Here is a 17,929-nt window from a genome sequence, read left to right as displayed (position 1 = left end):
AGAAATGTGTTTAAAGTGTCATTAAAACTTATAGAAACAGGAACAAAAAGCATAAATTTATTGCTAAAAACATGACCACATTTGAAATTCTTGAATAAATTGAAGCAAGTCTGATATGCTAGGTTAAATAGAGTTTGACAGTTTGTAGTATTGCTGCATTAAAGAACCTAAAGCATTTTTTTTTATTATCTGTTATCTCATGTATTGTGCACTATTTAAAGGTATTTCATATATTCAATGCCATTACTCACAAATTATTTTCAATTTAAAAATGAAATCATGAGAACATCTCTATTCAGTCCAAGCTACGGTAATCAGATGATGGGACTTGAACCTGCAACCTTCTGGTCATATGCCATACTCAGTAACCAATGAATTACCAAAGCTCCCTAGATTGCAGATCTCAGTGGTTTTCAACTTATGTCTCCAGGGGCAAGGCCTGGGAGTAAGAACTGACCCAGAATCTAAGTTGACTGTTCAGATTAAATCCTCTTGTAATGTTAAATAAGTGTATATACTTTAAGAGCAGGGCTTTGAACAGTTTCCAAGTCATGAATTAGGGCCAACCTCTCAGGGGTTGGATGAAATCCAGGGGAATGCTAGTTGTATAAATAACATCCTTTTTATGCAAAGTAGATAGTCCTGTACATATCATTATTTTCCAGATTACTTTTTTTGATTATTTTCTTATTACTCTTGAAGATAAGTCACACTGAATTTGAAAATTATACTTAACAATATCACATCTGTATAGATCAGCTGGTTGGTAGATAGTGCTTGTTAACATTTTAGACTTATTATGATTGTATTTTTGACCCAAATGGGAGTGTAAATTTGGTTGGTCATAAAAGGAGCTCTGACAAATGACAATATATTTTGCTTTGCCAATATAAGCAAGTGTTTAATTCAAGTAATAGCTCAATATAACATTTTATAAAAGATGACCCTATTCTGTTTCCATTTGGCCACCTTTTTGCAATAAGATGATTTCTGAAAATTTTACTTTTGTATTTGTTTCCTGTTATTGCTTGTTTTAGACATACCTCAGTCTCAGGCCTCTGTCTTTATATCATTAGTTGTTTTTATGGCTCCCTTTGAATGGCCTAAAGAGGAAGCACTGTAGTAGAGCTAGAGGACATTTTAAAGGGGATTCCATTCCAAAATTAATTCATAGCTACTCATTATATGACCATGTATAGGCTTGATAGCACACCGACACAATCCTGACTTCATAGTGCTAATCAAAAGTTATATTGAAATGATGAACATGTTCTTTGAAGTTCTTACAAATGCAAAATGACTATATATATTTATGTATTTACATGTGATCTCACTTGCTAGAGCAACTTGGTCACACAGGTTATCCCCCCAAAAAAATTTTTTTTTCACTAAATAACTGTAATTATTGTTTATTAATAAAATTTAACAAATAATTTCATGCTTAGTCTCAATTCACAGTTTTCTGTGAGGGATAGCAGCATTAAATGTATTACTTGTTAGATGCAGCATGCCACCAAACCGTGTTTAGGGAGCCACCATGTATAAAATCGATACCTAACTGCACAGCAAAGGCCATGACTGCATGGAGCCATCTCCTTCAGATGATCAAAGCTCAAGCACCTCATAGTTTCTGGACCTAATCAGCTAACTCATCACTTACATACCTTGGGGTTTAAGAACCATAGAATGTACAGTATAGTATGTTATGTACATAATTCCAACTTCTTATCTACAAAAGCAGTCTTGTATTGAACTGAAAAGGTTGCTTCCTTGCTCTGGATGATTCATGATCATTTGTAATTTCCCATGCTTAGAGCATAAATATCTTAAGAATTAAAAAAAATCATCAATATCACCATTACAAGTCATGTGATCAGCATTAATTGATAATGAAAGCAGTGTGATATTGCCAGAAATGTCAAATTCTTAAGATATTTATGTTCTGAGTATGGAAAATTACTAATGATCACAAACCTTATTTTGTTGGTAGGGGTGGGGGTGGTCTTCCACAAAGTTGTGAGCAAATATAGCATTTTGCTTGTTTGTTCCTGCATTTGTTCATTCAGCCCACAGTATCTCATACCCTGTTTCACTAAACTTAGACATTTAAATATGTATGTATGTCAGGAAGAGTAACTCAGCCATTCCAAAAAGTAGGTCACTTTGACCTTGCATGCTTGAATGACTTTTATATTTTAAGCTGTTTATTCAATATCTTGGATCCTGTTTCAACTGTTATGTATATTTGATTTAATTTATATTTGATTTAATTTAATTGTCTCCAAGTATTAAAAAAAATTTATTTCATGTTAAAGTAATGTAATTTTCTTTACTGGAATTTGATACTTTCCAGAAACTATTTTAACCTGATTGTTTTGTCATAAACACTGAACTTTGTATCTAAAAGCTGACTTAGTTCCTGGCCTTGATTGAGAAACAAGTAAACAACTTTTTTTAATATTTATTTTTATTGTGGGATACATAGAACGAGATCAAGGCTGTACTGGAATGTGTGACCTTAGACATGTAAATAGCTTCTAAACTGTTCTGGAAGGTGATCACATGACCCTCATACGGGTATCTATTTTGCATCATACTTGACTGTATAACCTTTGTCTATAGAGAAATTAGTCAGTTAGGCTTTTTACCTTGGACACTGGAAGGTGTTTTGTTGTGAGCAGCTGAGTTTAAATTTTACTTTTTTTGAATTATTAATTCTTTTTCCTGGAAATATTTAAGCGCTCATACAGAATTCTTAGACAAAGACATTTCTTGAAATTTTATTTGGAAATTCAAACACCAGAATATTGTTTGTGGATCAACAAAGAACTGTAGACACATCCATACTATAAAGGCTACAGTATATGTCGTCACCTTCCATTTTGGATTTTCGTCAGGGCTCAAACTTGAATTTATTAGAACATTTCATTACTAGAACTTAAAATTTAATTTGTGGATTATTCTTGGATTATTTCTGGATTTTAAATCTTAAAACCGTAAGTTTTTATTTTTTATTTTTTTCATTGCTTTTCCAGAGAAATAAATTATTTGCTAAATTTTTCAAAGCTTGTTGTTTTCACTCTTTTTTGTTACTGTTTATTTGAGCCTGAACACGTATCATAAGATGACCTTCACTCATGAAAGTTGGTTTGTATATACATTTCATTAAAAAAATACTCAGCTATGTAACCAGATTTCATGCTTTAGTGATTTCAGTATTTTCAGCTGTTCACCCATTATATTCCCCATATCATGGACTTTCTTCACCTATACATGAAAATTCTGTCGATATATCTAGATGAAAGTAACTAAGCAATAACTAAAATTAGATATCCTTGCATGAGGCACTTCACTCTAATTGCCTTAATATCAAAGAACATATGTGCATTAATAATCATACTGTAAAACATCAAACCAAAATAAGATCAATTGGACTGAATTCTCATGTGCAGTTACTTATGCAATTTTAGTTGTTTATTCCTTATGCCAGCAATATCATGGAACTTATTTCACCTACACACATGAAAGTAACAGTTATATAGTTGTAAAATTTAGTTCATTGTGACATAGTTTTCTTGGTTGAGTGACTTCTTCATTTTCAGGATGGGTTTTCTTTGGTGTCACTTTCAGGATATTGGACCCTATTTCACCTATGTGTGAAAATTAGCATGTAAATGTATGTCACAGAATATTTCACCTGCATGTGAAAACTGGCATGTAAATGTATCTCACAGAATATTTCACCTACATGTGAAAACTGGCATATAAATGTATCTCACAGAATATTTCACCTACATGTAAAAACTGGCATATAAATGTATCTCACAGAATATTTCACCTACATGTGAAAACTGGCATGTAAATATATCTCATAGAATATTTCACCTACATGTGAAAACTGGCATGTAAATGTATCTCACAGAATATTTTAACTACATGTGAAAACTGGCATGTAAATGTATCTCACAGAATATTTCACCTGCATGTGAAAACTGGCATGTAAATGTATCTCACAGAATATTTCACCTGCATGTGAAAACTGGCATGTAAATGTATCTCACAGAATATTTCACCTACATGTGAAAACTGGCTTGTAAATATATCTTACAGAATAGTTCACCTACATGTGAAAACTGGCATATAAATGTATCTCACAGAATATTTCACCTACATGTGAAAACTGGCATGTAAATATATCTCAATGAATATTTCACCTACATGTGAAAACTGGCATGTAAATGTATCTCACAGAATATTTTAACTACATGTGAAAACTGGCATGTAAATGTATCTCAGAATATTTTAACTACATGTGAAAACTGGCTTGTAAATGTATCTCACAGAATATTTCACCTGCATGTGAAAACTGGCATGTAAATGTATCTCACAGAATATTTTGACTACATGTAAAAACTGGCATGTAAATATATCTCAATGAATATTTCACCTACATGTGAAAACTGGCATGTAAATGTATCTCACAGAATATTTTAACTACATTTGAATACTGGCATGTAAATGTATCTCACAGAATATTTTAACTACATGTGAAAACTGGTTTGTAAATGTATCTCAGAATATTTTAACTACATGTGAAAACTGGCTTGTAAATGTATCTCACAGAATATTTCACCTGCATGTGAAAACTGGCATGTAAATGTATCTCACAGAATATTTTAACTACATGTGAAAACTGGCATGTAAATGTATCTCACAGAATATTTCACCTACACATGAAAACTGGCATGTAAATGTATCTTACAGAAAGTGTCTTATGTAGCCAGCAATACATAAATAAGTTTTATATTTTCTTGTATTTTGTTTGCATTTATAATATTGATGTTGACACTATGTTAATGTTTGTAGTTAATCATGTTAATTTATTTCTTCTCTAGTTGTCTGTGTTGCAGCAGAGGGTGTCTGTGCCTGGCTTTCAAAACCAAAAGGCCAACCACCACCAATATCGGGTGATGATCTCATTAAACAGCTGTTGCAAGACCGCAAGAATATCACAGGTTTGTAAGTTACTAATTATTGGTACAAGTGTAATTGTAATCTGATAATAAAATGTTATCAATCATCAGTGTGTGCTAACTGATTAATTAATAATTGATTCTCTTGAACACATGTTGCCTTATGAATTTTCATACAGTTTTTCCAAAAAAAGGTGCTAATTTTACATATGGTAGTCTAGAGCAAGTATTCTAATAGCCCAGGGTTCATGATATATTGTAGCACACAGGACTGCCTTAATTTTACATATGGTAGTCTAGAGCAAGTATTCTAATAGCCCAGGGTTCATGATATATTGTAGCACACAGGACTGCCTTAATTTTACATATGGTAGTCTAGAGCAAGTATTCTAATAGCCCAGGGTTCATGATATATCGTAGCACACAGGACTGCCTTAATTTTACATATGGTAGTCTAGAGCAAGTATTCTAATAGCCCAGGGTTCATGATATATTGTAGCACACAGGACTGCCTTAATTTTACATATGGTAGTCTAGAGCAAGTATTCTAATAGCCCAGGGTTCATGATATGTTGTAGCACACAGGACTGCCTTAATTTTACATATGGTAGTCTAGAGCAAGTATTCTAATAGCCCAGGCTTCATGATGTATTGTAGCACACATGACTGCCTTAATTTTACATATGGTAGTCTAGAGCAAGTATTCTAATAGCCCAGGCTTCATGATATATTGTAGCACACAGGACTGCCTTAATTTTACATATGGTAGTCTAGAGCAAGTATTCTAATAGCCCAGGGTTCATGATATATCGTAGCACACAGGACTGCCTTAATTTTACATATGGTAGTCTAGAGCAAGTATTCTAATAGCCCAGGGTTCATGATATGTTGTAGCACACAGGACTGCCTTAATTTTACATATGGTAGTCTAGAGCAAGTATTCTAATAGCCCAGGGTTCATGATATATCGTAGCACACAGGACTGCCTTAATTTTACATATGGTAGTCTAGAGCAAGTATTCTAATAGCCCAGGGTTCATGATATATTGTAGCACACAGGACTGCCTTAATTTTACATATGGTAGTCTAGAGCAAGTATTCTAATAGCCCAGGGTTCATGATATATCGTAGCACACAGGACTGCCTTAATTTTACATATGGTAGTCTAGAGCAAGTATTCTAATAGCCCAGGGTTCATGATATATCGTAGCACACAGGACTGCCTTAATTTTACATATGGTAGTCTAGAGCAAGTATTCTAATAGCCCAGGGTTCATGATATATCGTAGCACACAGGACTGCCTTAATTTTACATATGGTAGTCTAGAGCAAGTATTCTAATAGCCCAGGGTTCATGATATATTGTAGCACACAGGACTGCCTTAATTTTACATATGGTAGTCTAGAGCAAGTATTCTAATAGCCCAGGGTTCATGATATATTGTAGCACACAGGACTGCCTTAATTTTACATATGGTAGTCTAGAGCAAGTATTCTAATAGCCCGGGGTTCATGATATGTTGTAGCACACAGGACTGCCTTAATTTTACATATGGTAGTCTAGAGCAAGTATTCTAATAGCCCAGGGTTCATGATATGTTGTAGCACACAGAACTGCCTTAATTTTAGATATGGTAGTCTAGAGCAAGCATTCTAATAGCCCAGGGTTCATGATATATTGTAGCACACAGGACTGCCTTAATTTTACATATGGTAGTCTAGAGCAAGTATTCTAATAGCCCGGGGTTCATGATATGTTGTAGCACACAGAACTGCCTTAATTTTACATATGGTCGTCCAGAAAAGAAAAATATTTGAGCAATGATTGGTCCACCAATTTAGGATCAAACAGTCTTGACTGTAGACATACTGTTTGTATGCAGACTTTGCTAAGCACACACTGCTGTGATCTTTTGCCAGCCACTCAAACAAATATACATGTACCTATGATTACTGGTTTGTTCATCTGACAAGTTTAATATTACTGAATGTAAGCATGAAATTGATTCAGAAGCATAGTCACTTTTATTCGTTAGGAGTTTTCAGTTGATTTAGATAGAAATTCATTTGGTACAGTACATTCTTTTAGTCCACATGACACATACTGCAAAACTGTTCTTGAATGTCAAGTTAGTATTGTTGTTTAGTTTCTTGTTATGTTTTGACAGAATTAGACCATCATTCTTAAAAAGTCAGCACAAATACAAATCAATTTTATTTCCAAAGAATACATACAAAGTACATACTTAGAGATGGTTTGGCTATTAGGCCAGCAGTGTGAAATTAATGAAATTATGTCTCTAATCGCCTAAATGGTACTGAATATCTGGGAACCAAAACTAAGTTTAAAATCACTTGAACAAACTGTGGACTCTAAAGTGGAATTCAATGCAGTAATAATCAAAGATTCAGTGCCTGAAGATATAAACGTATTCAACACAGAATGATAGGTTTGGCCAGTTAGTAAGTGCTAATGGGAAATGCAAGCTTTTTTTCCATATTGCAGTAGCTGTTAGTTTCTCCTGGACTTGCATCATCTTTTTGAAATTGACAAGAAATGACCATTATTATGCAAACTTAGTTGTGAAATGAGTTTCTGTGGTATATATGATTGTATTTACTGTTTGATAAATAACCTTTAGTTTTGTATGTTGGCTTCATAGATAGATAAAATACTGTTTGATAAATAACCTTTAGTTTTGTATGTTGGCTTCATAGATAGATAAAATACTGTTTGATAAATAACCTTTAGTTTTGTTTGTTGGCTTCACAGATAGATAGAATTACTGTTTGATAAATAACCTTTAGTTTTGTATGTTGGCTTCATAGATAGATAGAACTACTGTTTGATAAATAACCTTTAGTTTTGTTTGTTGGCTTCACAGATAGATAGAATTACTGTTTGATAAATAACCTTTAGTTTTGTATGTTGGCTTCACAGATAGATAGAATTACTGTTTGATAAATAACCTTTAGTTTTGTATGTTGGCTTCACAGATAGATAGAATTACTGTTTGATAAATAACCTTTAGTTTTGTATGTTGGCTTCACAGATAGATAGAATTACTGTTTGATAAATAACCTTTAGTTTTGTATGTTGGCTTCACAGATAGATAGAATTACTGTTTGATAAATAACCTTTAGTTTTGTATGTTGGCTTCACAGATAGATAGAATTACTGTTTGATAAATAACCTTTAGTTTTGTATGTTGGCTTCACAGATAGATAGAATTACTGTTTGATAAATAACCTTTAGTTTTGTATGTTGGCTTCACAGATAGATAGAATTACTGTTTGATAAATAACCTTTAGTTTTGTATGTTGGCTTCACAGATAGATAGAATTACTGTTTGATAAATAACCTTTAGTTTTGTTTGTTGGCTTCACAGATAGATAGAAATATTGTTTGATAAATAACCTTTAGTTTTGTATGTTGGCTTCACAGATAGATAGAATATCCTCTTACTCATTCATTTGTTGTTATTTTAAAATTGTTACTGTATTATGCATAAGCTAAACACATAATACCTATCACCAACTCCTTGTATATTACCCAGAATTGCTAGCCAAGCCATGTATTTGCCAGGGCTATCAAATATGTATCTAACTGAACTGAAATCAACATTGAAACTTGACATTTCTGTATATCCATGTCCTTCCTTCCTCACCTTTATTAACAAGAACAGCGCATTACTCAAAGTAAGAATGTCACTTCTCTGCTCGTTCTAGATGATAGATTCACAGAGAAATAAAGTAAAGAAAAAAGTAGCTGTTGTCATGAAAATCACTTAGTTGATGATATGAAGGGGCCAGAAATCTACAAAAGAACATTTTCAGTCTCAGCTTACATATCTTTGTATTATATCAATATATGATGCCACATGTTTCTAACTGAAAAACTTCATTTTGCAAGTATAGAATAAATAGTAAAGTGTATACTTCATTGTGTATGTATGCTATAAATAGTAAAGTGTATACTTCATTGTGCATGTATGCTATAAATAGTAAAGTGTATACTTCATTGTGCATGTATGCTATAAATAGTAAAGTGTATACTTCATTGTGCATGTATGCTATAAATAGTAAAGTGTATACTTCATTGTGCATGTATGCTATAAATAGTAAAGTGTATACTTCATTGTGCATGTATGCTATAAATAGTAAGGTGTATACTTCATTGTGCATGTATGCTATAAATAGGAAGGTGTATGCTTCATTGTGCATGTTTGCTATAAATAGTAAGGTATGTGTGTGTGATTTGGATTTTTAACATAGCTTTAAAAAAAAAATCAGTCATATCGCTACGATGTCTGCAGTTTGAGAGTTATTTATAGTGATGTCTAGCACTGGGGCATCATGCTGCAGATATGTAGCATGATGTCCCACCCAGTCACATTATATTGACACCAGACCGACCAGTCCTAACACTAACCTCTTAATGCTGAGCATTAAGCAAGGCTGCTGTTAGTACCATTTTTGTAAGTCGTTGGTATGACTTGGCCAGGGATCGAACCCACAACCTCTCGCATCCGAGGCAATGCTCTAACTGCTAGGCCACTGGAGCGGTGAATAAATAGTAAGGTGTAATGTTTGTAATTACAATTGATAATAAGGGATCGACCATATAATGTGGTGGGTCTGGGATTGTCTTTCAAGCCTGGATATTTTTGTTCCTTTTACCTCTATAAATATCTATTATTTTCCATAATAAACATAGGGTATTTTTTTTCTTTAAAGAAAAGTAAATTTATGTTTTCTCAACCTATTTAAGAGCCAAATATAGTCAGATTCCAGTTATTAGTCTTGAAGTTTATCTTCATTATTAGAAATTATTAGTAAAAAATAATACAAATACTATGATACAAAGTTGGTTCTATTTGACATTGATGCAAATTGATCAGTTTAATTAAGTGTTCACTGGATACAAACGTGTTTCAAATCTTGTTTAAAGTATGAATGCAATAAATAATAACTATCTTACATTGCATGCATTTGTAATAAGCTGAAGCATTTCATTTTTATTTGTTTACCATTTTCAATCATTTGTTTAAAGGGTTCTTGGAAATAATACAGAAATTAAAAGGAAACTAATTAATGACAAATTAATAAGCAGTACATAAAATACTTTTATGAAATTTTTTCAGACAGTTGAGTGTCAGTCCCTTTGATGGATTATTGTTATCACTAATCAAGTTTGTTATCACTAATCATTAAACTAATTAGAGCATTGCTTTGAAACTTTACACACACATTCATCCCATGGTATAATTTGTCCTAAATGAAGCTTGTGCTGCTCACACATCTGTTATGGCTGCCACAGCAGTTATCTTGACACTCCTGTTGCTACTCCTCCCGAATGGATGGTCATATCAGCATGGGATTTTCACTAAAAGACTTCTTATGATGTCTAGTTAGTCCCAAAAGGAAATTGTACTGATTGAAAATAAATATTGTATAATTGCTACTTCCACTGAATGGTGTTTTTACTAAAAGAGATCTTATGATGTCTAGTTGGCCCTATATGAAAATGGTGCAGATCTGATGTCCAATATGGCTGCCACAGTGGCCATCTTGAAAATCTTGCTATTGCTACTCCTCCTACTTAGATGGTCATATCAGCATAGGGTTCCCACTCAAAGACTTCCTATGATACAAAATTAGTCCTAAATGAAAATGGTGCTGGTCTAAAGTCCAGTAATGTCACCATGGCAGCCATCTAAAAAACATTTTTCCTGTTAGTCCTTCTAATCTGTTTTTCACTAAAAGACTTTTTATCATCTAATTGGTCCTAAATAAATTTGGTGCCATTTTCATGTTCAGTACAGCCTCCACAGCAGCCATATTGGTATCACATCACCAGAGGAAGAATAGATGATTGTATGAGCATGGGGTTTTCACTGGTCTGTATAAAAACCTTTTTATTTTAATCAGTCATCAACATTTAAACAACTATTGATTGTGAAAAGTGAGTCTTTAGTGGATTTCATATAATTATGTGTAAAGAACAATTGGTTTACTGCTTATAAGAATGTAAAGTTATTAAGCATGCATATTTGTTCTTTAATATCTATCTTAATAAATAGTGGGCACAGATTTATTTAATACAAAATTATAGAAGCAATCTGAGGAATGTAGACTCAAGAATGTTTGCATCCCAACCACTATCAGTAACAAAATGTGCCAGTGTGAGATCACCAGGAGAGAAAGGGAGTTAATTCAAGAGATCATATCCAAGTACCCCAATACATCCAGTATGATACTGCCCTGTGATAATTCAATATCAGCCAGTAGCTTGATTGTCTGATTAACATCGATAAAGTGTAGCTTAGAACTTAATGATTAATGTCGTTATAAAAAGTCTGAAGGACAGATTTTAAGTATTTGCTGATTTGATAAGCTGATGGCAAACTGTTGAACTGTCTTCAGTCTCTTGACATAAATTTATGCCCACCATCATATGATGTCATCTATTTTGAAGTCAAGGTTTCACCAGTACAGCATAAGTCAGCATGGGTCATACAACCTTAAAACTGCCTTGAACTTGGTTTTATCCTCAAAAGGTTTTGAATTTGTTGAAAAATTCCCTTAACTTTGCCAAAAACACTTTGAATGTATGATAGAGAATACAGAATGTTAAACTTATATAAATTAAATTGACTTTTAATTTCTGAATTTTCTTTCATTACATGTGTTTCCAAAACATATATAATAAAAAATTAATAAAATGGCATACAACTGGATGAATCAAAATGGCACAGGACACTATTAATATGAAATGTAGTATGAATGCATTTTAAACTTTAAGAATACTAGTATCCAGTTAGTATTAGTTTTTAGTTCTATCGGTGAATGGCCCATTGTCTTTCCACCCATCCATCCATCCATTGGTACAGGTACTTAAAGGATTGCAATGAAACTTTACACTAACATTAATTCTAAGGTCTAGTTGGTTCAAAATCTAAATTGTGCTGCATGTATATCCAGTTTTACTGCCACAGCAACCATCTGAAAATTGTGTTATTGCTACTCCTTCTGGATAGATGGTCATATCAGTATGGGGTTTTCACTGAAAGATTTCTTACAATGTCAACTTGGTCCTAAATAAAAAATGGTAACAATCTGACATCCAATATGGCCACCATGGCAGCCATTTGAAAATAATATCATTACTCCTCTTGAACAGAAAGGGGTTGCTCACCAGTTATTATGTTCTTTTGAGAGAGTTACGTATGTAAGGTGAAGTTGTTTGCATTTAAAACATGGGCAGTGGAGAGAATGTTGGCATACCTCTATGCCACTTAACGTAATGTGGCTGACATTTATTTGGATATTGTACTTTTGGAAATTGTACATGATCTAAGCACACCGCTTACTAAAAATGACTGCTTCCTTGTACTAAAAAAAATCAGCCTGAATTATATAGTCACATGAGTATACAAATCTAATAGGCCACATTTTCAAATGTTGTAGAGGAAAAAAAAAATTAAATGAAAGTCATATGATGGTTGTAATAAAAATGCAAAAATGAAAGAACACAAAATTCTCCATATTTATATATTCTGAGAACAACTTCTAGAGTTTTGTTGTATCACGTGACTACCACGTTGACATGTGCTCTCTGTTTGATAAATCAGACTGGCCAGATTGCTCGTTTTTACAAAAAGTATCTGACTTTCATTTAATATAATTGAATTTCTGTACAACAACATTCAAAAGGAGTTTGTTCTTGATATCATGTGACTATTGTACTTCCAATGTCGTCATTTGAGATTTGTGAAGTCATGTGACTAGTAATGCAAATGGCGAGTACAGGGTCAGGTTTCATCTATGCCATAGTTTCATCTAATCTCTCAGCGGATTAAAAAAATAACATTTATAATACTTGCCATTTCTGAGAAAATAAACCATTTTCCTATCAATTTCATGCAGGTGTGAGTCTATATAACATAAGTTTAAATTTGCTTGGCCCACTGGTAAGTGACTACCATACATTGCTACACACGGTGGTGGAAAATTCCAAATATTCGATATCCAATTGCAATGACCCCACACCCCCAAACTACCGGTAAATGTCCAAATATGAAAAATAAGGTGGGAATATTTGGAGGAAACCCGGATTCATAAATGGATTGCTATTTGTTTTAAGCCAAATTTGTAGTCCAAATTGTTGAATCTCAGAGCTGAAATGAGAAATTGTCGTCCCTTGTATTATATATTAAAACACGATACAAGCCCCTGTATCAATACAGGCTTGGGGACTGGTTTAACGAATTACAAGACGACAAGTTGATTTTACAGAAAATTCAGTCCTTCTTTAAACAATAGTTTATTATTTTGAAGATCTTTTGTCAAAATTTAAATAGCCCATGTGAAAATGTTTTTTTTAATGACTGATTTTTAACCAGATAGTCTTAAGAAGATTAAGTTGTTTGAAAAATTCAGTTTGGGATTTTATTGGCACAGATAAATTTAGGGTTAAACTCTTCCATTACAAGAAAAGATTTTAATTATTTGCATTTATTTTTTTTATGTATATACTGTAATAGGAAATGTTACATTCTATGAAATGCATATATATTGATATAGAATTCTTTAGAATTAAAGGTTTGAAAGGAAACAAAACTAATTTATGTTCATTATGTTGTTACCACTTGGCAACATAATGCAGGTCAGTAAAATAATGTTAGAATTTTTATTATGTACATTGAAATGACTTTACATGCCAATTTATAGGAATATAATCAAACTTGTTTTGTGTGATACATTTTGTGGTTTTGTACACAATCATCTTTTCTGACTTAGATGTTTTGCTGAATCTTGAAAGAGAAACGTCTTTAGATTTAGAAAATGCATGTTTTACAATCTAAAATGCTCTTTAATTCCATTCAGTAATGGTCATAGGTGAACCTTGAAAAAATTAATTTCATCCTGGAAAAACCCTGGAAATGACCTAGAAATTTATCTTCAGAACAGCGTGGGAACCATGTCTAAAGTACTGTATCCATAGCACTATTAAAATAGGGAAAATGAATTTTGCCAGACTAGACAATACCAGCTTCTGAAAGTGCAGTGAATGAATTACCAAATATATAAAATGAAAAAAAAAGTTATCGGCTCTTTTTTATGCAATGTTCCTCTGATATTCAGGAAGTGAAAATGACCAAGTAGAGCTAGCACTTATTTGAAAGGTGCACATCTGGAGTAAGGCCAAGCTGTATACTCTAGAACCCATATTACACCCATCAATCATACACCAAAATAAAGGGAATTAAAGGTTCTTTGAACTATACCTAAGATATACATGGTCTTGTTTAAATAGCCAGTATAACCTGTGAGGAAAGCCGGGGAAATTCGTTTTAAAAAAAAAATTCTAACCCTATGCAAAATACGAAACTATAGAGCGCTGCCAAAGTCATATCTGCATTTTCATTGGAAGACATCTTATGGTGTCTTCTTGGTCTTAATTCAAAATGGTCCTGCTTGGATACCCAGTATGGCTACCACGTGACCATCTTGAATGTCTTGTTGCTACTCCTCATTAGCACATGGTTAAATCAATATAGGGTTATCACTCAAACACTATTAATGATATCTAGTTGGTCCTAAGTAAAAATCATGCTGATCTGATCTCCAATATAGCCACCATGGCAGCCGTCTTGAAATCTTGTTAATGTTATTCCCATTGAATAAAAAGTCATATGAACTTGGAGTATTCACTGGAAAACTTCTTATGGTATATGGTTGGTCCTAAATGAAAAGGTGCTGCTTGGATATCCATTATGGCTGCCACAATGATAATCTATTTCTCATGAGTGGTCGATCATATCAGTATGTGGTTTTCACTGAAAGAATTCTTATGATGTCTAGTTGGTCCTAAATATAAATGATGCTCATTTAATGTCCAATACTGCCACCATGGCATCTTAAAAATGTTGGTAATGCTACTCATCTTAGCTGGAAAGCCAAACTGGCATTGGATAATTAGCATGAGACATCATACAATGTCCAATTGGTCCAAAATAAAAATATTCCAATATGACATCAGAAACCCTTGAAAACTCTTTGAAAAGAACTCTCCATGACTGTACTAACCATGGTCTGGGCTTGAGCTTAAATCAATAATCCAGTGATCTGGCTGGTTCTAATTTACATCTGACTTTAAATTTTAATCAGTCAAATGTTTAAAAGTCCAGACCTAACTGTAAGACTTGTATTGTTGAAAACTAGTGCCAGGTCTTGTTTTATTAATTTTGCATAATTTTTACACGTTACGTCTGCATGATCACACCATTATTACTTGGTTTGAAACATGACGTTTGAATACAGAGTTTTTTTGGTTCAAAATACTCCTTATGATTGATAATTGGTATAAAATTGATGTATTTACTTACTGATGTAAGAATAATGATCATACACAGGTTTGCACTGTGTAAACGTTTGCTGAAACACCCAGGTAAACTTAGAACCATCAATATTAAACTATTTCATTGTGCTTCAGTAAATGCTTGTATAGTGCAAACTGTACAAGATACCTAATATGCTTAATTCTTCCTTCTCAAATGCCAGGTGAACTTTATGAGGTTGGCCTCTTTAGCTATGGCCTGTGGATATCCACAATTATGATGGCAGCACTGGGGATAGCATTTGGACTGATTTCTGTTGGATTTGCCATCTTTAATGCTGTGGGAAAACCTATCGAGACTATCACTGGGCCAATGGGACTCTACCTCTGGAATGGATTGGCATGTAAGTAAATATGGTAGGCTATTCTGTATTACATGTTGTGCACATACTGTATTACCAATAGCACATGACAATGATAAATAACAGACCTTTATCGTTCATACTAATAAAAACTGTTGACATACAGCATTTGTATGGTTTTGGAACACTACATCCACATTGACACAAAAAATAGAATACAGAAAGGCAGAAAGACAAAATTTCTGTGTTTTATTAGTACTTGCATGTTTATTTTTTTAATGTATCACTACACATGTTCAAGAACAATCCACATGTGAGGTAAAAGCAAGAACTTTCAAGTTGTCTACAGTATGTGACTTTGGTTGGTCCTGTACATATATGTTACCCTGATATGGACACTTCATGTCTTGTAATTGGCTGAAATAATTAATTTGTTAATTGTTGTGCATTATCATGTCAAATGACCATTGAGTTTTCAAGAGTTGTCAAAATAAAACCAGTTTATATGCAGAGTAAGCACTTAATTTGGTGCCCTATAAGCACTAGCATGCATTACTGTGGCAATAAAACAAGTGATACACAGAGCTTTCATTTGCCAGATTTAAATGTTAAAGAGATAGGAAACTATTTTCTGCATTTTCCTGAAGCAAAAAAATTTAACACATTAGTCTCCACATTATAAGCAAGTTCTCAGGTTGCACTAAAATGATGGAACAATAAATCTTGTTTTCCTGGAAATTCTTTTTGTTCATTAGAATCTCAGTCCCTCAGAAGGACTTTTATCTTGTGTTTAAAAGTACTTAAATAAGAATATGGAAGTGATTTGTTTGATGACTTATTTGGTACCCATTATCTTATCATACCATTGGCTTGTTTGTCCTAATCATCGTCAGAATGACAGGAAATCTTGCAACATGTGATTTCTGTCGAGGTGTTTTGTAAACAGAAATTTAGCGACTTTTTTGGAGTAATTGATAGTAACCACTCATGACCCTTTAGTGGAAAACAAATGGAGCTTAACTGTTTTTCAAATAGAGCTGAGATAATTAATTGCCAGGGTTATTCAACAACTAGTGAAATAGGTATTGTCATGGCATTGTTTGGAGTACAGTCAGACCTGTCCAAACAATCACCTGCTTTCAGCAATCACCTGATTACAATGGCCATTCTAATCTTCCCTCGGCAAATTTCCTATATAAATGTCATGTAATCAGTGGTCACCTGTCTTTGACAGTCAGTGGCTAGGTGTTTCTTAACCAAGCAGTGGTTTCATCCTGCCTGCTGCTGTCATTGGAGCATATCAGCAGTAACCAGAGTCAATTGCCTGTAAAAAAAACTTGGAATTTGCCACCTCCCTTGCACTGGTGGCATAGGGTAGGTGCTTATCAGCAGGGCTAGCAAACTTAAACGATGTTACATTGAGTCAAATCTGCATGAAATCAATTAGAAAATGATTTAATTTCAAAAAAATTATGAGTATTTTAATTGTTATGTCTTTAGTCCACTTACAGTAGAGACAAAACTAGTGTCTAAAGCGCTCTTCGTTACGGATCACTGCCATCTCACCTCTGTCTGCGGCGGTTCGAGTCTAAGATTCAGCCAATGTGGGCATGTGAGAAAGCTTGCCAGTAGCTTCTCGTGGGTCGGTGGTTCTTTCCGGGGTTTTCCGGGTTCTTCCTCCACCATTAATACTGGCTGCCATGTATAGCCTATCGTGCTGAAAAATGGCGTTAAACCCCACAACAACAACAACAACAAAACTAGTGTTGATAAAATTTGACCTGGTACTTGCCATCTGCATTACTAGTCACATGACTATACAACTCTCATAACCTACATGTCCATGTAGTCAAGTGATATAAATAATAAATCCCATTCCAATGCTATTATACAAAACTTTGAAAATATTAAGTGAAAGTACAGGACACATAATTCTCAACATATTTATTGAAAACAATGACTAGAACCTGTCACAGAAACAGGGAGAAAGATTTATCAGGAATGGAGCTTGTATCAATGATGGTTTTGTTGTATGACATGACTACTGGATTGACATGTGATCTCTGCCTGATGAATCTGGATTTATTGTGGCGAATTCCGACCATTTGATAGGCAATTGACTCGGTCCCTACACCCCAGCATAAATGTCCAGATATCAGTAATGGGGTGAGAACAGTCAGAGGAAACTCGGATTAACATTTTAGGTGCTACTAACAATAGCCACATGAAGCTTCTTTTCATTCACTAATTGT

General features: G+C 33.6%; 1 protein-coding gene across 2 annotated transcripts in view; it reads left to right on the top strand.

The window, feature by feature from the left end:
* LOC149795371 (clarin-3-like) overlaps window positions 1-17,929 on the top strand; it is a 51,961-nt gene that overhangs the window by 10,099 nt on the left and 23,933 nt on the right. For both annotated transcript variants that reach the window (XM_089965147.1, XM_089965146.1), the window contains exons 2-3: window positions 4,896-5,015; window positions 15,540-15,719. In XM_089965147.1, the coding sequence (XP_089821273.1) occupies window positions 4,896-5,015; window positions 15,540-15,719 (300 nt within the window). The remainder of the gene's footprint in view (window positions 1-4,895; window positions 5,016-15,539; window positions 15,720-17,929) is intronic.

Source organism: Sinohyriopsis cumingii, chromosome 7 (genome assembly GCF_028554795.1).
Source record: "Sinohyriopsis cumingii isolate HCF-2022 chromosome 7, ASM2855479v2, whole genome shotgun sequence".
Lineage (NCBI taxonomy): Eukaryota > Metazoa > Mollusca > Bivalvia > Unionida > Unionidae > Sinohyriopsis > Sinohyriopsis cumingii.
This window is presented reverse-complemented; position numbering and strand designations above follow the sequence as displayed.